This window comes from Aulostomus chinensis, chromosome 12 (genome assembly GCF_037954235.1).
Source record: "Aulostomus chinensis isolate RoL2024-O1b breed Wild chromosome 12, RoL_Achi_v1.0, whole genome shotgun sequence".
Lineage (NCBI taxonomy): Eukaryota > Metazoa > Chordata > Actinopteri > Syngnathiformes > Aulostomidae > Aulostomus > Aulostomus chinensis.
In genome coordinates, this window is record NC_141331.1 from 14,075,404 (window position 1) to 14,093,139 (window position 17,736).

Sequence of the window (17,736 nt, forward strand, 5' to 3'; positions counted from 1 at the left end):
AGAGACAATGAATGCAGCCCAGACTATCACATAAGTGATGTCATCTGATTTACATTGCCTTCAAAAGCTTTCATTGTTCTACACTTAAACATGATGTACCTGAAGTTGTCTGGGTTGGATATTACAGAATAAATATTTGAAAATCACGACTAGCTAAGAGGCTCATGTTTACACTATTAGCCCAATTACAATAAAGGCAGAGGATTTATTCTGACTTTTAAATGAAATGGATTAATTATTTCTTGACCTAATTCTGTTTCCAGGACCCTGAAGGCATCGTCAGAGTTGACTCATTGACATTAATCTTTCCTCCCTTGTTCTTGTCAGTTCTCCATAATAGGACACAGGGCAGACTGCCCATCTCCAGGAACATTACCCCAAAGACAACTCTTGGTAATGACTTTTCTGACCTAAAGCTCAGAGGTCAGAAAAAAAAAAAATTCTTGATATTGTGACTTTTCCACTCTCTATCTTTATCACTACCTTGTAGGAAATCTTAGCTAGTGTTACACCACTTTTATACATTCTACAGGAGATAGAGTAGCAAACCTTGTCAGCTCCACTAACGTACACTATATTTGTCAGCTCCCACCACAACTACTAGACAGGAATCTCTGTCCACCCCTGGACCCACAGTGCCTGTCTCCACCAAACAGCCTTCTGGTAAACAGTGAACCTTGTTTGTTTTGTAAAAGCTTCATGGCTCTCTTTATGGCTGACTGTAACTGAGAGCCTATCCGTGCCTGGACAGTGTAGTTTGCTGCATGTGAAAGGGTAGCATGCTCTAAATAAGTACAGTAGCTCTGCCCAGTCAGGACTGATGGGGTCAGATGTTCGAGGTAAGTAGACTTGCCTGCATGGCCTCTTCATAAAAGTACAAAGATCATAGTGAGTGAAAATGGTGGATACCAAGCTTCTTCCATGTTCCTCCATCATGTTTTGATAGTTACAGAGTTTGAAACAGTTACAAACAGAACATCATATGTCAATCCAGTAAGTCGCTCTGATGAGCCAGACGACCAACACTCCTAGACTTTTCCCAGCTGGACAGTTCTAGGAACTTTTTCTTGAGAGTAACCAACCTGGTGGTTCCTGGAGAACTTCAAAAAATCCTTTTCTATTTCCATTCACATATACTGTATCTGTTGCTTCTGCACACAACAAAGAGGCTGTGGTTTTTCTACATGATTACAAAATCAGCCTAGAATGCACCAGTTATGAGTGTTTGGGGTCAAGTAGCATCCTTTGAGGAGATGATGGTGTACTTTAGGTGTAATGACAGAAAGAAGCAACTGTTGTTGTTTTTTAACAATGGCTGCTCCTGAAGAGGTTTGCGTAGCTGCGACTGTAGGCTCAGTTATATCAGAACTGGAGAGTATTTAATCTTTGAGAGAATAGAAAAGAACACCACTGAGTGCTTTTCTCCATGGAAAAGATGTTTTTGCTCTAGGTTTGCCAGCAATAGGTGGAGATAGAATCATCTTCCAAGTATTTTTTGTGTCTGCCCTTTTAAAAACAGTTTCCATAGACGATGTCTTGGATGGTAAAATAAAAAAAACAAAACAAAATCAAACCCAAAAATCCAATACGTCAGGTGATTTTTCTCCAAGAGTTCCTAGAACTGTGTAAACATCGCTTCGGTCAGAAATCACCAAGAGAGAACTGACCACGAGTAAAACTGATCCACACTCACTCTGTGTCATTGAAGGAGGTGACCTTTTACAGCACTAAGAGCCTTGTTCAGTATACTAACTGTGCTTTTTATTTTAACTCTTTTTTTCTATGTCTTTTTATGATAAAACATTACCAACCCAGTCAGTACAGGAGGCTATTGATGTGCACATCTAGCAGTATGATCATTGGTTACTTTTGCTGATTCCAAACCTGAAGCTTTTGCTTTCAATGCAGTGCAGGCAAAGTGTGATGTCTGCATGACACAACTGAATTAGTGCATGCACTAAACAGTTCGCTCTCTGTTCAGCAATCAGGATCTCCAGCAGAATCTATCTTCTTATTTCTTTTTAGTTTCTTGAAACTGTATTTACTTTCCTTCTATCTTATATAAACTGCTCTTGGGCAGAAGGCCAACATCAATAATTCTACTGATTTGGGCCACAGCCCCCAATATTTCAAAAATGACATGGTCATAAAGTTGAATACCGACAGGAAAAGACTTGGAATCCCATGTTATCGACTTTGTCTTCCCACTGTTTTGTTCCGCTTCATCTTCCATATTTCCTGACATTCTCCACTTTCTCGTTTTTTTTTATTTCTCATTCCTTTTCATTGAGGTGAACATTTAATCAGTTTGAACAACCTATTTATGACGGACCATCAAAATCCCCAAATGAGCCAACAATGAGCAACTATTAAACACTCATGTGTCATCGTCTCTTAGAGGCGAAGGATTTGGATGGCCTTCACTCACAGGGCTCCTGGCCGTTGTAGCTGAGTCTGTCTGTGCTAACACGGTTGTTTTGTAGCAGATATCTCCATATGGTCTGTCTGCCTTTGAAATGAAACCCCCTCTAGCAAACTAGAGCCAGGTAGAAGTTATTGTGTACCTCTGCTTTAGTCCAAGGTTAACACTGTGAGTTCTCAGGCCAGCAACTGCTGGTACGTCTGCTGCTCCAACTTTTGTTCCCTTTATGTCTCGATTTGTCCATTTTAATTTTGTAAAATAACCTTTCCTACAGAAAATTATATCTTAAATTTTATTTTACAGGATAGTGTTGTGGCATCATGGCCATATTTTCTCTCTCTCACACAACCCAGGAGGAGGAGACCTCTCCAGATCTGTCATGCCTCCTTTCAGTGTGGTCCCTTTATTTCCCAAGGTCTACCCTCCATTATACATTTCACCTCCCGTGGCATCTATGCCAATTCCCCAAGAAAATAAGGAGAAACATCATCTGACTCACCCACAACAAACTCCCCAGTCTGAAAGTCGTATTCAGCCAATACCCAAACAGACATGGCATCGACCACCGCATCAACCAGAACCCAGGCAATCTGAATCAACACCTCAGGTGACAAAATTCCTTTCCCAGACTCAACCTCAATCAGCATTCCAGCCTATGACCCAGGCCCAGCCTAAAACACAAGCCCATCCAACATCCCAGCCTATGACCCAGGCCCAGCCTAAAACACAAGCCCATCCAACATCCCACCCTATGACCCAGGCCCAGCCTAAAACACAAGCCCATCCAACATCCCATCCTATGACCCAGGCCCAGCCTAAACCACAAGCCCATCCAACATCCCATCCTATGACCCAGGCCCAGCCTAAACCACAAGCCCATCCAACATCCCAGCCCATTACCCAGGCCCAGCCTAAACCACAACCCCATCCAACATCCCAGCCCATTGCCCAGGCCCAGCCTAAACCACAGTCCCATCCAACATCCCAGCACATTACCCAGGCCAAGCCTAAACCACAACCCCTTCCAACAAACCAGCCCAGTACCCCGAGTCTAAATAAACACCAACAAACACTGCAGCACATATACCAGAACCTCAATCAGCCGCTACCCAGAACAACACCCCAGCCCTCTCCCCAAACACAACCTCAGTCACAACCCCAATCAACACACAAATCCACACTCCAGTCTCAAACTCAATCACAGTCTCAGCCAAAACCACATCCCCAATTAAGACCCAATACCACACCCTTGCTCCAGCTTGAACCACAACCTCATCCAACAACCCAACACCAGGAGCGACCACAAAGACTACCTCAGCTGCACACTCAGATGACGCCTAAAACACAATTCCTAACTACCCCCCAGCCCACAGTTGTAGCACATCCTAAAACAAGTCAACCAAGACTTGAAGACATACAGACACAAGAAGCACTACCAAAGACTCGCACCCAACTGAAACCACAACTTTACTCTACAACTCAGCCACAAGTCAAAACACAATCTCAAACAATGACCAACTTTCCACCCATTTTCCAAACACAACCTCAACTAAAAACAACTTCAGAGTCTCAGCAAAAACTTGAACAGCAGTCTGAGGGTCAGCCCAAACCAAAACCAAAACCAAAGATCAATTTGCCGCTAACACAACCCAAAATAACACCTCATCCAAAAAAGCAGAAATCCCAACCTAAACCTCAGCCTAGGCCGAAGGACCAACAGCAACCCCAGCCACAGCCCCAACCCCCGCCTTCATCAAAGCCCCAAGCCAATCCCCTACCTCCATTTCAACCCACTTCCCGACCAAGGTTTTCATCAACAACCCAGAATCTGCCCCATTCTGAACCGTTACCCGAGCCACCTCCTGCATCTAAGCCCCAACTGCAGCCTGGGATTCAGTTTGAACCTCAGACCAGGACCCACTCTGATCCCACCAAGAGCACTCCAAGACAGGCAGTTCCTACGGGTAAAGACCCTACTTTCATCGCATTAGCAATCTTCTCTCAAGTGTTAAGGTCTTATGTTCAATCAAATTTAAAAGCGTATATCATAATGGAAAATTGGTTCTATGTGCATAACCTTTTACATTATCTCAATGATTTGCTAAAAATGAATCACAGCAATCGATTATTTGGCAACCCTTCCGTGCCTCTATTATTTTCTCTTAATTGATAAAATAAATGCGTCTTCTAATAAGAGTTCACTATTTTTCATTGTATGTAAGAACTGATTCTTATTAGGTCTATTTTAATATCACAAGAGTACTTTCTAGTCTTAGTTGTTTCATTTTGTTTGAATGACAAGGATATGTTTGCTGTAAAAGTCAAACTGTATCTATATTCATAATATTTTAGATAAATAGTGAGTTTTCTTTCATACAGCTCCTAGTCCACCGGAAGAGAGCAAGCCTTTACCCAGACCTGCCCTGGCTACAGAGAAGGCTGGTAGTTACAATCATGGTAAACACCAGGCCATGTTAGTCCCATTACCATCTCTGCTTTCGTCAAACCACATGGAACCCAGCACTTTCAGTTGTCCTGCAGTTGAATGATGTCACTGCTTCCCCATTTCCATCTTCATCCTCACAACCCACACACCCCATCCAGCCATTATCCCTGCCACCATGTGTGCCTTCATTTTCAGCCCAGCAGTCACCTCACCCTTTCCCACTCACAACCAGTGCCGTCTGTCTAATTTTTCCATTTCAATTTTCCATTTATGTCTCTGTCATTTCATTTATCGTTCACTCGTCTACATTCTTTTCCACTGATGTGCTCTATCATTTATTCCATTTAGGTAAAGCTGTAAAGTTCAGAGGTGGATCCTCCCTAACCTCCTCAATTGCCTTTCTCCTTATCTAGGTACGGGCGTCCTTCGACCCTCCATTGTTGAAGAGCCTCGTTCTCCCATTAGCTCCTCAACTTCTTCAGTAGGGAGAAACACAACGTTGGCACGCACCCGAGTTCCCTCTCACTCTACTCGTAACGGTGCCAGACCATTCTCTCCATCCAAGACATTCACCCTCTCTCACAGCTCCAGGACACCTGGGGGTAATGGAACACTCACTTCCTTTGCTCTAAGGCCCTCTTCCCAAGCAGCTACCTCAGATTGTCCTCTCCCAATTGTACTCTTTCATACTCTTTTCTGCTGTTGTCCATCTTCAGGGATTTGGCATTGGATCTGTGTTTGAATGTATTGAATAGGTATTTAAATGTTTGTGCTTCTCTTGCTTGTCTTCTGCTCCTTTATACTGTCGATTTGCTCCCCACACTATGCCACATGTGCTTTGTGGCCCTTTTTTTTGGTGTGTATTTCACACCTTCACCACAAGCAGCAGCGGCATCTCTGGGGTCAGGATTGTTAACATGATTTACAATCCCTCTTGCTGGCCAGGTGAGAAGTCTGGCCACGGCACTGGCGAAGACACACCACATTTTACACCAACCCTGCCAAGCCAAGCGCTGTGCAGACAGTGCAGCAGCCAAAGCCAGTCTCTCTTTATTTTTTCTCTCTTTCTTCCTCTCTCAAACACACCCGCAGACTCCGCTGAGAGTTATTGGAGAATGGAGAATGAAAATGATGGAATTTGTTGTAGTTGTTCAAGTATATCCAGTATATTTGTAGAAAGTCTGCAACAACACTGCCACTGACTGAACTATCATAGTGCTCTCATTCATCACCGATACTATGTAAAGGAGTGTGCTAAAATTTGTATGTAACCCATGTGGCAACAGTGAGATGCTGGGACATTCGCAGCTGTTTTTCTGGTGATAAAACTACATGTTTTTAGCTAGGGTTAGCACAGGTGCACTGACCGCTCCTGCTGAATCTGGACATTTGTTGGATTATGCACAAAAAAATTGTGCGCTGGGATAATGAATACACATTAAAAAAACCATTTGTCCTTTCACCTGCCATTTCCAATTTAGAGTGTTTAAGACCTCGACACAAATCATTTTTGATAACAGACCTTTTTTTCCCTCCAACAGCCGATGGGGCGCATCATAGGGACAATGCTCTTCCTAAACCTGTGGTGTGGTCCAAAGAGAAACCTGGTAAAGACTAACCAAGATAATCACCTTTCAGTGTTCCTCCCTCACTAACCCACGAGGCACTGTGATGTCCTGTCCCACACAATCACACTGGTCTGCGCTTTTGTCACAATCCTCCCATGCTTTGTGATTTTCAACATGTCTGTCAGTGCGATGTGTCATCATAGACTTGACTGAGACTGAAGCCATACAAATTGGATTTTAGCATACACCCACCCTCTCAATATTGTCCAGTAACATATACATTCATAATCAGCAACTTGCATAAATTAACTTTAGCCTGCTTTTTATGAAAGGTGAATGTGGTTTGCCCCCTTCTTTTTCTTTTTTTTTTTTTTTTGGTCAATCACATTGTTTCCATTCTGCCAGGGAGGCTCAGTTAATTAAAGTAATTGAATCCATCTTGGATCGCAATGCAAACCACGTCTGGACCACATGTATTAATGGTGACGCTGCGCTCACTCCTTGTTGTTTGGAGTCATGAAAAAAAAGGTTGTGCTTCAGTCTCATGTCACAGCTGGTGTGTGTTATTTCTGGAAACTTGGATTGGTTTCAGAGGTCTTCAAGGAGTGTGAAGGCTCTCTTGAAGGCTCGACATAAAAGCATAGTGTTTTGTCTGCCACCCCTGCACATCCACCCCAACACAAAGTTCCTACTGACCATTTGTACCTTATTTAAAGGACGTAATCTACAATTAGTCCACCTTGCAGCGCCCATAAACATATGACATGATCATCAGGCAAAAACATCAATCTGCGCTTTAGTAAACAAAAGTTGGTGTGAAATGTGCTTTTGGCATAACGGGAATTAGAGCGTGTCCTTGACAGTTTTATGAAGCTCGGTTTCACATTGGCATTACAAATTGAACTCGTTTCAAAGCTGTGGACTGCAGATGTGTAATGGACAGTGTCCATCCATGAAACCCATCCATGAAATATGATTGTGTGATGCAAAAACAACAACCCTAGAGAGGTGAGACACTGGTATGTGTTTCAGCGGGAATATTTTTCTTGACTTGAAAGTAAATCTTGTGTGTTTTGCTTGCATGTGCTTTTACATTCTCGCCCTGAAGATGAAGTTATCTGACAGAAAGCAGCGCTCACGCCACTACTGCTGTTTTAAATCACAGATCGGAGAGTGACGCTTTCTGTACACCAGAAGTTCGCTCTGTTATTTGAGAGTTTTACTGCACTACAGCACGTCCACTGTAGAGAAGGAATGCCGGCCAGATCATATAGTGTAGCTATATTGTTTACATATGTACCGCTGACATCACAGCATATCACATTACCTCTCATGCCTCTGTTCTCATTCCTTAACCGTTTCAGCATGGCATCAGTCTCATGAGTTTGTCAGATTGTCATACTTCACATACTCCTGTCCGTTGTGCAACTGGCATTCAAATCACCGCATCGACATATTGTGTGACTTATAAGCATGTGTTTGCCATTAGCTGACAGTTATACCACGTGTGAGTCAGAGAGGCTCTCTCAGAACGTATTCCGAGGGTCCATCAGTGAGGCTCGTTGGCAGATGTCAACTTGTTTCTCTTGAGATTATTTGCCAGAAGATCTCTGATTTATGCTGACTAGTTGGAGGTCAACTCCAGCAGAGAAGAAACAAATCCAAGAGCAATGTTTTTGAGGTGTTTTGGCTTCACCATGGACAGCTTTGACAATTACAGAATCGGAGTATTAATGAATTGCTAAGATAATACAATGACTAATGGCAAAAGGAGTGAAATGAATATTGACTCCTCAATTTTATTACCTCTGAACTGAGCATCACAGACAAAGTCAGGACTACTAAGACTGGCCTGGCTTCTGCACCTCCTCTGAGATATCGGATGTAATAAGGTGTGCTTGTTTAAACACTTTAGATCCTCATGTTAAGACGTCGGAGCTTTGCAGCAAAAATGTTTCCATGACTACACTCTGTACATCATTGTGATTATTAGGACTGGGAACTGAATGTCAGTAGTTATTTATGGCACTGACTGAATTGTAGTAGTAAATCTCTAAATTGAGTTGTTTTTTTTTAATTTACATTTTAAGAAGTGCTTCGAGTGGAAATTTCCAAGATGCTCAAACATTAAACTAAAGAGCCAAAACAGACAATTTAAGTTAAATTATATTTTGTTAAACTGGTTTATGCTTTAATGTCATGAAAATGTTTTAATCGCAAAAGAGCTTAAAACTAGAACCGAAGATTTGAAGTATCATCCAGGAATCGGTGTTGAAGTCAGGGCATCTGTAATGAAACAGGTATCAAAAGAAATTGTGTACGATACCTCTCCCTTCTCCAACATTAGTGCCAATGAATTTTTTTGCTCATTAATGCAGATATTACTGATCTTAATTTCATACCTGGGCCGGAGGTCATGGCAAAAAGTTTGTAACTCTGAACCAAATTTGAATCTGTTCTAAAATCATATAAAAGAGGAGACTCTAAGTCTTTTTTCTTTTTTTTACATTTGTTTTGAAATTTATTTATTTTCTTAAGGTTGAGAGTTTCCAAAACAAGTTTCAAGGTCATTTCCATGGTTCTCCTTAGTCACAGACCACGGCTGTACTCCGTGGCAGTAATTTGCAATCTGCTTGGCCTTTATGTGCTTTATTGTTGCTTGTATTTTGCTTTTTTTGTGTGCACTCTCATTTGACAGTTAACAGTATTACAGCGGTCTTCTGCACTGTGAAACATCTCTCCATTTTCAAATCCATTACCGCGATGTTCTTTCATCCATTATTGCACTATTAAAATAACCATCAACATTTGTTTTCAGTTTTGTCTCTCTCCTTGACTTGACTCCTTGAATGTCAACCTCCTTGTTGCTCTTTTTTTTCTTTCCCTGTTGTGATTCTAAATCTGACATGGACTTTGTTCCCCACGTTTCCCAGCAGTCCTGCGGCCCTCTGTTCCTGTCAACAAGAGACCCAACCTGGTGGGGAAAACTACGGAACATGGTGAGGGCAACAGTTGGCTGCACTGACCACTGAATGCTGCTGCGCTTCGCTTGGATAATGTAAACACACACGTAACAGCCGTGGGGGAAAATGATACATAGGCTGCCTCTCACGCTTGTGCTTTTCCAAGGTCTTTTTTCAAGCTCCCCTTTAGACAAATGTGTGAAACCCCCTTTTATACACAAAAGCACAGCTATGCTATGGACAACCTTTGAATAAAACTGATTTCTTCCTATTTCATTCAATTTGCTTTTGACTTAATTGACATTCACAGTTTTTCTCCAATCAAAAACTTGTCCGTCTTGTGTTTTATATGATTTGCTATGTTAAGCTCGCCGCTAACGTGAGGGAATTCTTGTTTTGTTTATTAGTCCCACATGAAACAGATTTATTTAACTTCATATTTCTCCACAAGGTCATATCACAATGCCAAACTGTCTTTATGCTTTCTGGTTTTTTGACCATTGCTTTAAACTAGCGAGCGCAACACTGACGATGCAGGAGCTTGCACTGAAGTGATCATTCATCTAAGCACATTGCAGTAGGCTTGTGGCTTCAGTTTTTATGGCATTTTGCTGTTTCTCTGACTCTTCTGTTTCACCTTTGACTCAAATAAGTAAAAAAAAAGGCAGGGTATAAATTCATAGATGGATCTCACACTTGCTGTCACCAAATATATTCTTGCAGACCTTTCCCCCTTTAAAGAGACATTGCACAACAAGTAATATCTGATCTTTTAACAGCCAAGAAAAGGCCACTGAGTTGCTGAGTGAGGACGGTTAGAGCAGATGGACCGCAATTGTATGGTGGTCAAAAATGAATCTGTTCCTGCTCTCTGTCCTCAGATAAACCCATGGACCTGAAACAGGGGGAGAAGGAGTCCATCTTGAAGCCATTCCCTCTGGTCACAGCCAAACCTAAGCAAGAGCGCAGACAGCAGACAACAACAACCACTGCTCCGGCAGTAAACAGCATGAGAACACTTTTATTTGGTAAACAAGCATGCTACAACCAATTATAGATTTCATATACTGAGGTCAAATGATCTACATTGATGATGCAGCTTACAGGTGTGTGTATAGTAATAAGACAAAGAAAGGCAGAACCTTCTCTTAATGCGAAGAGGCAGACTTGAGATTCAAAGTGAGGGCCAGACCATGTGGTGGGCTGGTTGGTTGTTGACCTGGGCCAGAGCTGTAAAAATTATGACAGAGAGAACAGCCAGGGACTGCTGGCACATCAAACTAATCCCAACTCCTCTGTTTCCTTTTCAGGCAGCCGTTTTGACATAAATGAAAACTCTTCCATATTCAGGACCATGCCTGCATCAGAGGTAGACTTTATGGGCAATAAACGCTTTGTAGGTAAGGCTTCACTCATCAGGGCCATCATAACAAAGGGTGAAAATCAGAGGCAATAATTCAGAATTCAATAATGGATGCACTCTACCTGTCCACAGCTCCCCATGTGATCTATAAGACGGATAAAAAGCCAGAAGAGCCATGCTCAATCACAGAATCCCTCACTTACTTCCCTGACGAGGAGGGCAGTGAACAGAACGTGACAGCCCCACCTCGCGTACCACCCTCCAACCTAACAGTGGTCACTGTTGAAGGCTGTCCATCTTTTGTCATTCTTGACTGGCAGAAATCAGACAATGAAACCAGAGGTAAAGTTAATGCAAGCCAAAGACTGTTAATGCATTCATGTGTATGTCTTATAGGCAGTGCAAGGCAACTGACGCATTCTTCCTCAACCCATTTCACATGACTAAAGGATTGTAATTGAATTTTGTCCATGAAATATCCAGAAAAATACAGCTTATAGCTTTCTAACAGTGGTCTAGAGCAGTCTCCATGATCCAGGTTCCACAGTTTGATGCCTTGTCAAACTACCCATCTGTCCCACATTTAGGAAAAGTTGTCCAGTAGTTTCAGGCTATTATTGAGTTTGACAGGTACGGAGAACCCTGCTGTTAAATAACTTTAGCCAGGCCTGTAATGTTCAGATGTCAACGCCGTCACTTATGGTATATCTTGAACCTTATTTCTCCTTTTTGTCAGAATATGAAGTTGTATCCACCACTAAAGGACCTAACGGAGAGGAAGTTTCCATATTGACAACAAACCAGACACACACAGCAGTGGAGAATCTCAAACCAGAGAGCAGGTACGCAACACAAGATTGTAGCTCGACTGTCAGTTAACGTGATGTATCGCAACACCATCTATTTTCCTGCTTATCTGGGACTGCGTCACAATGGTGGGAGACCCACCGATGTTAGCAAGATGTCCTCTCTCACAGTAACATGAACATTCTGAGTCTACACTTGGGTCTCCTGGCAGTTGGATGTGCGTAGAACATCTCTAACGGGAGGTGCTGAGAGGCTCCAGAGCAGCCGCTCATCTGAATGTCTGAGCTTTGCTCAATCTCGAATGTGACCCAACGGGAGAAACTCATTCCGATCGGGTGTTTGTGTCCACTCTCTTTCTTTTGGTCCTGTGACCATATAAATTGACTGGTGAATTGAGTTTTACCTCCTGGCATAGCTTGGTTTTCAATAGAGGCATCCTTGTTTTCTTGGAGGGAACCATGTCCTCGTTCGTGGAAGCTCTGACTCTCTCATCTGCTACACACTTGCTGTAAACTTCCTCGGCGCCTGTTGGACATCATAGTCTGATGAAGCCAGCAAAACCACATCATCTGCAAAAAAGTAGAGAAGCGACTGTGAGGTCCCCAAACAAGACACTCTCCTCTCTTCCCTTTGGCAGTGCTTTAAGATCCTGTCCATGTGTATCACAAACACAACCGGTAACAAGGGACAGACAAGACAGAGTCCCTCACCCACTGGTACAGTGTTAGAACACAGACATGAATTACACTCAGTTATATAACAGCTGGATGACTCATATCAATGGTCCAAGCACCGCATATGCCTTCTCTAAATCAACAAAACTCTAGGAGGGAACTCTCCCATGCATCCAGAGCTCCCTCACGGGTGAAGAGCTTGTCCACTCATCCATCACTGGGACTGGAGCCAAGGATTGAAGGCTTGTTTGCATCCCTCTCACCACCGGAGAGTGATCCCCCTTCATATTGAGCACACCCACGAGTCCCACTTTAAAAAAAAAAGGAACCAATGCAGTCCACTAGCAATGTCATCAACCTCCATCCAACACTTAGGAGGCGGGTCAACCAAGACAGACAGAACAATATCTCATAAAAGTTTAGTTTAAAATTAACTAAATGACAGCTTAAGCAAAGGGTTTGTATGAGCATTCTATGATTTTGCTTGGTTGTTTCCGATCTATGTAAGTATATTTAAGTGGAAGATTTAAGAGAGATGAAGAGGTGTGGGAATCTTGCCCAGAAGAGGGATATAGGGGCAGAAAAATGGCTTCCTGCTTGCATCTCACTCCTGATTTATACAGTTTTTAAATCGCAAGAGTGCACCAGTAAATTGAAAATGTCTCTGAAGTACGTGTTGGCTGTTCTTTTTTTATTTAAAATGACCTCCCTCCAAGTGTACTCGTATTCTTACAGTGCATGGATTGAATCACGTTTGTTTTAGCACATGAAATGGCCAAAGAGACAGAAAAGCTGAGTAAATCTGGGTGGAGTGGGTCATTGAGTTTTTAATTAGATCTCAGCATCTGGAATCTCAGAACTCACCAGAAACCTCCCCTGGGCTGGTTTTGCAAACCCAAACGATTGCCAGGACATCTGAGCACAGCACGTGGAATAACCATCAGGTTTTTTGTGTGTGTGTGTGTGTGTGTGTGTGTGTGTGTGTGTTTGTAATCCTCACTTAGCTTCCAAATGCATGAAAATATCTCAGTCCTTAAGAAGGGAAGAACTCAGAATGAAAACACCTTCTGAGTTTGGATGATGCCTTTTCTTTGTTTGTTCTGTATGTGACTCACAGGTCGTGTTCTTAATATGTTATTCTTGTTTCAGTTATGAATTCAAAGTAACACCAAAGAATGAGCTGGGGACAGGCCCGTCCAGTGATCCTGTGTCTTTTAGCACCGAATCAGGCAAGTTTCACAAAGCCATCTAATGCATCTTAACCGTAGTAAAGGAAATCCCAGTTAAACTGGATGTGTTTGCTCTTTCATAACAGACTAATTAGCTGCACATTGATGGCATTGTTTATGGATCTAATTATCAGACCGTGATTAATGTTGCATTTCTGATGGTGGGCGATTAGGCAGTTGTTAATCTATTTAATTCAGCATGGCACTGATGCCTGACTGATTAAGACTCAAGGGTCTTGTCAGCTCCCCAGATGTCCTCTGAAGCTTGTTTCTAACATCCACCTGGTGATTACAGCATTCTGCAAAAACACCAAATGTGCCTCAATCATAGTGCAGCTGAAGTGTAACCCTGAACTGATCAACTGCTGTGTGTTTAAATATATGATGACAGCACTGAGAAAGGAATGTTTATTGGCATTTTGCCCTTGTGCAATCAAATCTCTAACTTTTGGGGCTACAAATTGTTTATACTGTGCCAAATCTCTGCTACACATTTGGACTCATCTAGCACGATATCCAGGATGACTGTGTTAAGTATGTTAAGTAGCTCTGATGAGGTTATTCACCGCAGTATCCCTTCACATTCCCAGCGGATCCACGAGTGAGCGAACACGCTTCAGGTGACTATCATCCTTTCCTCTTCATAACAGAATGGCTTCATATTTGTGGTTATTTTTTCCAAAATGCTGAGTGTTTTTCTCTGATGGTCACCGTACAGGAAAAGATGCCATATGGACTCAGTTCCCGTTTAAAGCTGATGCCTACTCTGAATGCAATGGGAAAATGTACGTGAAGAGGACTTGGTACCGAAAGTTTGTGGGCATCCAGCTTTGCAACTCTTTGAGATACAAGATCTACCTGAGCGACTCTCTCAATGGTAATTACTGGAAAAAGCAAACTTAACAAAGCAGGCCGCTTGAAAATTACTGTACAATTCTCTTGTCAGCTTTTTGGGAAATGGCTTTGTGTTTGCGGAACCTCGCGCTCCCGCCATCATTTGAGGTCTTCTGGGCCTTCAAACGCAAGTTCTGCCATGAATTTGTGTACGGGAAAGTGTTGCCGTGGCTTTTGTTCTCCTCCTGGCTTTCTATATTTCTATAAAATATATGAGGCTGTTGTTTGAAAGAGAAAATTACATCTGCATGGACAAGTAAATAGGCTCCAGTCACACTGCTAATTTTGCTTAAAAGGTGGTAAGGTGGTATTAGCCAACTGGGCTAACGTTTCTCACTCTGATGTTAACGAGCTGCAAATGTAAATAAAGTAAATAAAAAGGCTTATTAAAAGATCAAGCCATAGCTAATATAGGCATTTTCTTCACACACATAAACTTATGGCGTAAAATGATCAAATGTTAATTGGTAGGCAGGCAAACCGAAGCCCATGGGTGCCACCATATCTGAAAACGCTATCTAACGCGTGCATTTCAAAGCTTTCAGAAAAATTCTACCTATGACATCATGAACACTACAAAGGGGGGCGTGCATATGGTTTTCAACCCCTATTATTTATGGTACAAACTCTCCTGGTTCCATCTACGACCTACAAGTCAAGTCAAACTGAGGACTAATCAATGGTTTATGATGTTGCTCATTTCTTTTTAACAGTCCCCTTTTACATCAATACAAAGCACTACCAAAAGACTTTGAAACCAAGAATAACAATAATAACTAGTAATTTGTTATTATGGAGGTGGAGAACAATTTTTAAAACCAAACATCTGTTGTTATAGTATCTTTGGTGTTGTGGACAGTCCGAAATCTGTTATGTAGTGTGTTTTTTCTTATTCTTTGTAGTAGATAAAGTCCAACTTTCTTTTCCATCACTGTAGGAAAATTCTACAACATTGGAGATCAGACGGGTTACGGTGAAGACCACTGCCAATTTGTGGACTCCTTCCTGGATGGACGGACTGGCACCCAAATGCTTGCTGACCAGTTAACACCTAGGCCAGGTATTTTGGTTGACCATAGCTATGAATCAGTCACGTCTTTTCATTATGCAGACACTCATTCCACTGTTTTCTTGTTCCAGGGTTCTTCCGAGCAATGAGACAGGAGCCAGTGAGCTTTGGAGAGATCGGAGGGAAGTCACATATTACTTATGTAGGTTGGTATGAGTGTGGTACGCCCATACCTGGGAAATGGTAAGATTTCCTAAAGGCTGTCCAGGATGAATTTCTTAGTTGCGAGCAAGAAGAGGAATACCAAAGATGCCTGACTTGGCCTAAAGGGAGGTGGGCCTCTCTTTCATGTTACCATGGACAATGTAGATGGGTCTCTTTGTTTGAACTCAGCCTACACAACCAGGTATGAACATGTACGGGACTATTTTGGCGTCACAAAACTCTTTGGAGTGCATTTGTAAAATTGGTCTGAATTTCTCTATTTATCAAACACGTCACATGGATGAAAGAATGCAGGAGTTTGAGTAAACCAAAAATGTTGAATATACAGAAATCACAGAGAAAATATTGGGCAGCTGGCTCCCAAAATGTAATAACTTGTATGATATTATTTATCAAGGAATTGTTATTGAATATTCAGTGTGTGCTTGTGCTTTTGAGATGAGATAGTACTTCCCAATACTTGCATGGCTATGAACACACACAATGGTCATTTGTTTAGAGAATTAAGGTGCCAATCATGTACTGATTGCACATCTGGACAATGTAAAACAACAAGTATAGACAGACATGCAGAATGACCATCTGCTGGCCCTGAGGGATTATTAGCAGTTGCAGTTTGCACAGTATCAAAACTTTGTTGCTATATGTATATGTGTGAAATACATGATGTGTACCAGGTTCGTATATAATAGTTTTCAAGTTTGAAGATCAGGTAATGGATGAAAGCGCTTCTTCAGCCAAATGGTTGATCTATTCTGTAAACCAAAGTTTGACCTCAGATGTTCTATGGGGTCACTCGGAGACATGAGATTTTTGTATTTTTACATGCCTATGCAGTCTTTTCCTGTATTTTTCCAAGAATAAAAAAAAAGACATATTGAAAATGGTAAAGTGAGCTTCAGTGTGTCAAGAGAATAAGTGAATAACAATTCACGTATCTGTGTTCAGACATTATGCAAAGTGTACATAGAGATTTAAATCACTGTCAAGTTAATCGTACGCACCCGTTTTTGAGGGACCATGAAGACCCCATTTCAGCAATACTCTTTTACTAATGATAACTTCAAATACTTTTATATTAAAAGAGATACTTTACCCAAAAGGTGTCCTCATAAATAGGTGTTTTCTTTATCCAGCCATATGCTTTCAGTTAAGACCAAACTGTTACGATTCCTGTTAGCGTCGTTCCCAGTAGCACTGAGCGCTTCCAGCTGTAGTATTCAGTTGAATCAAGAGGCTTGAACTGGTCCATGCTTGTTCACAGTAAGGCCAGGAAGAGTTATAGTTATCGATGGATTATACTGGAAAATGTGCTTGAGAGTTTGTAAACAGATTTTTTTTTTTGGGACAGTTTTGCTGATGGGGCACCACTGGCTTCAAGCTAACATAAGAGATTAGCTCTTTCTACATTCTGGAGTCAAAAAGAAGTGATGGAGGGAGGGAAAAAAGTCTGTTAGCTGAAGGTACCCATCTGTTCTTGAAAGATAAAATACTCTTTTTGGGGTGATGTATTACTTTAAAAAAAATTAACCTTTTTCAGCAACATGACAGGATGAGACCCTCGGTCTTTGCTGTTAATTTTGAAGATAACACCAGTGCTAACCAGCAATATCCATAAACATCAATAATTTCTTTTAGAACTTGAATTTCTACCAGTCAGTCACTCTCGTACATGGCTGAAAGCTCTACACTTAATTTGTGAGCAACCAAGGCCACATCTTTGTGGTTTCCAGGCTTCACACGTGAGGTAACGAACCTTTTACAGGAATACGTCTGTGCTGTTAGGCCTCGGAATCTGTATAATAGTGCAGGCAGAATGTGGGGGACAGATTGTTCTGCCGCTCAACTGACAACATCTGGGTAAAAGTGACAGCCGGATTAGCACATTCAAAACAGACTGCTGAGTTTATATGTTGCAGAACACCATAAATTCACACACTGGCACGGTTTGGCTCTGTGTAAACAAGCAAAGTGTCACACAGTAACAGTGGGGTAATTTGTACAACAATATTGCAGAATTTAGCAGTGAAAGTGGCTAAAGTTACATAGCTTGCAACTGCTGATTGCTTTGTGAGGAATTAAGTGGCATTAATCAACATTTAATATGGTTTTTCCAAAAATCTAGCTCTTTAGTGT

At 41.8% G+C, this 17,736-nt stretch overlaps 1 protein-coding gene across 7 annotated transcripts in view; it reads left to right on the forward strand.

Annotated features, from left to right (window-relative positions):
* abi3bpa (ABI family, member 3 (NESH) binding protein a) overlaps positions 1-16,648 on the forward strand; it is a 30,081-nt gene extending 13,433 nt beyond the window's left edge. The window contains exons 8-23 of one of the 7 annotated variants that reach the window (XM_086220316.1): positions 328-393; positions 586-663; positions 2,776-4,386; positions 4,802-4,879; positions 5,282-5,470; positions 6,410-6,475; positions 9,370-9,435; positions 10,281-10,427; positions 10,710-10,799; positions 10,895-11,104; positions 11,499-11,604; positions 13,393-13,472; positions 14,063-14,092; positions 14,191-14,349; positions 15,304-15,426; positions 15,507-16,647. In XM_086220316.1, the coding sequence (XP_086076442.1) occupies positions 328-393; positions 586-663; positions 2,776-4,386; positions 4,802-4,879; positions 5,282-5,470; positions 6,410-6,475; positions 9,370-9,435; positions 10,281-10,427; positions 10,710-10,799; positions 10,895-11,104; positions 11,499-11,604; positions 13,393-13,472; positions 14,063-14,092; positions 14,191-14,349; positions 15,304-15,426; positions 15,507-15,622 (3,215 nt within the window). In that variant the 3' untranslated portion in view covers positions 15,623-16,647. Of the gene's footprint in view, positions 1-327; positions 394-585; positions 664-2,775; positions 4,387-4,801; positions 4,880-5,281; positions 5,471-6,409; positions 6,476-9,369; positions 9,436-10,280; positions 10,428-10,709; positions 10,800-10,894; positions 11,105-11,498; positions 11,605-13,392; positions 13,473-14,062; positions 14,093-14,190; positions 14,350-15,303; positions 15,427-15,506 lie in introns of all 7 variants that reach the window. The other 6 variants (XM_086220317.1, XM_086220318.1, XM_086220319.1 and 3 more) reach the window with 6 other exon arrangements.
* Positions 16,649-17,736: the final 1,088 nt, after the last annotated feature.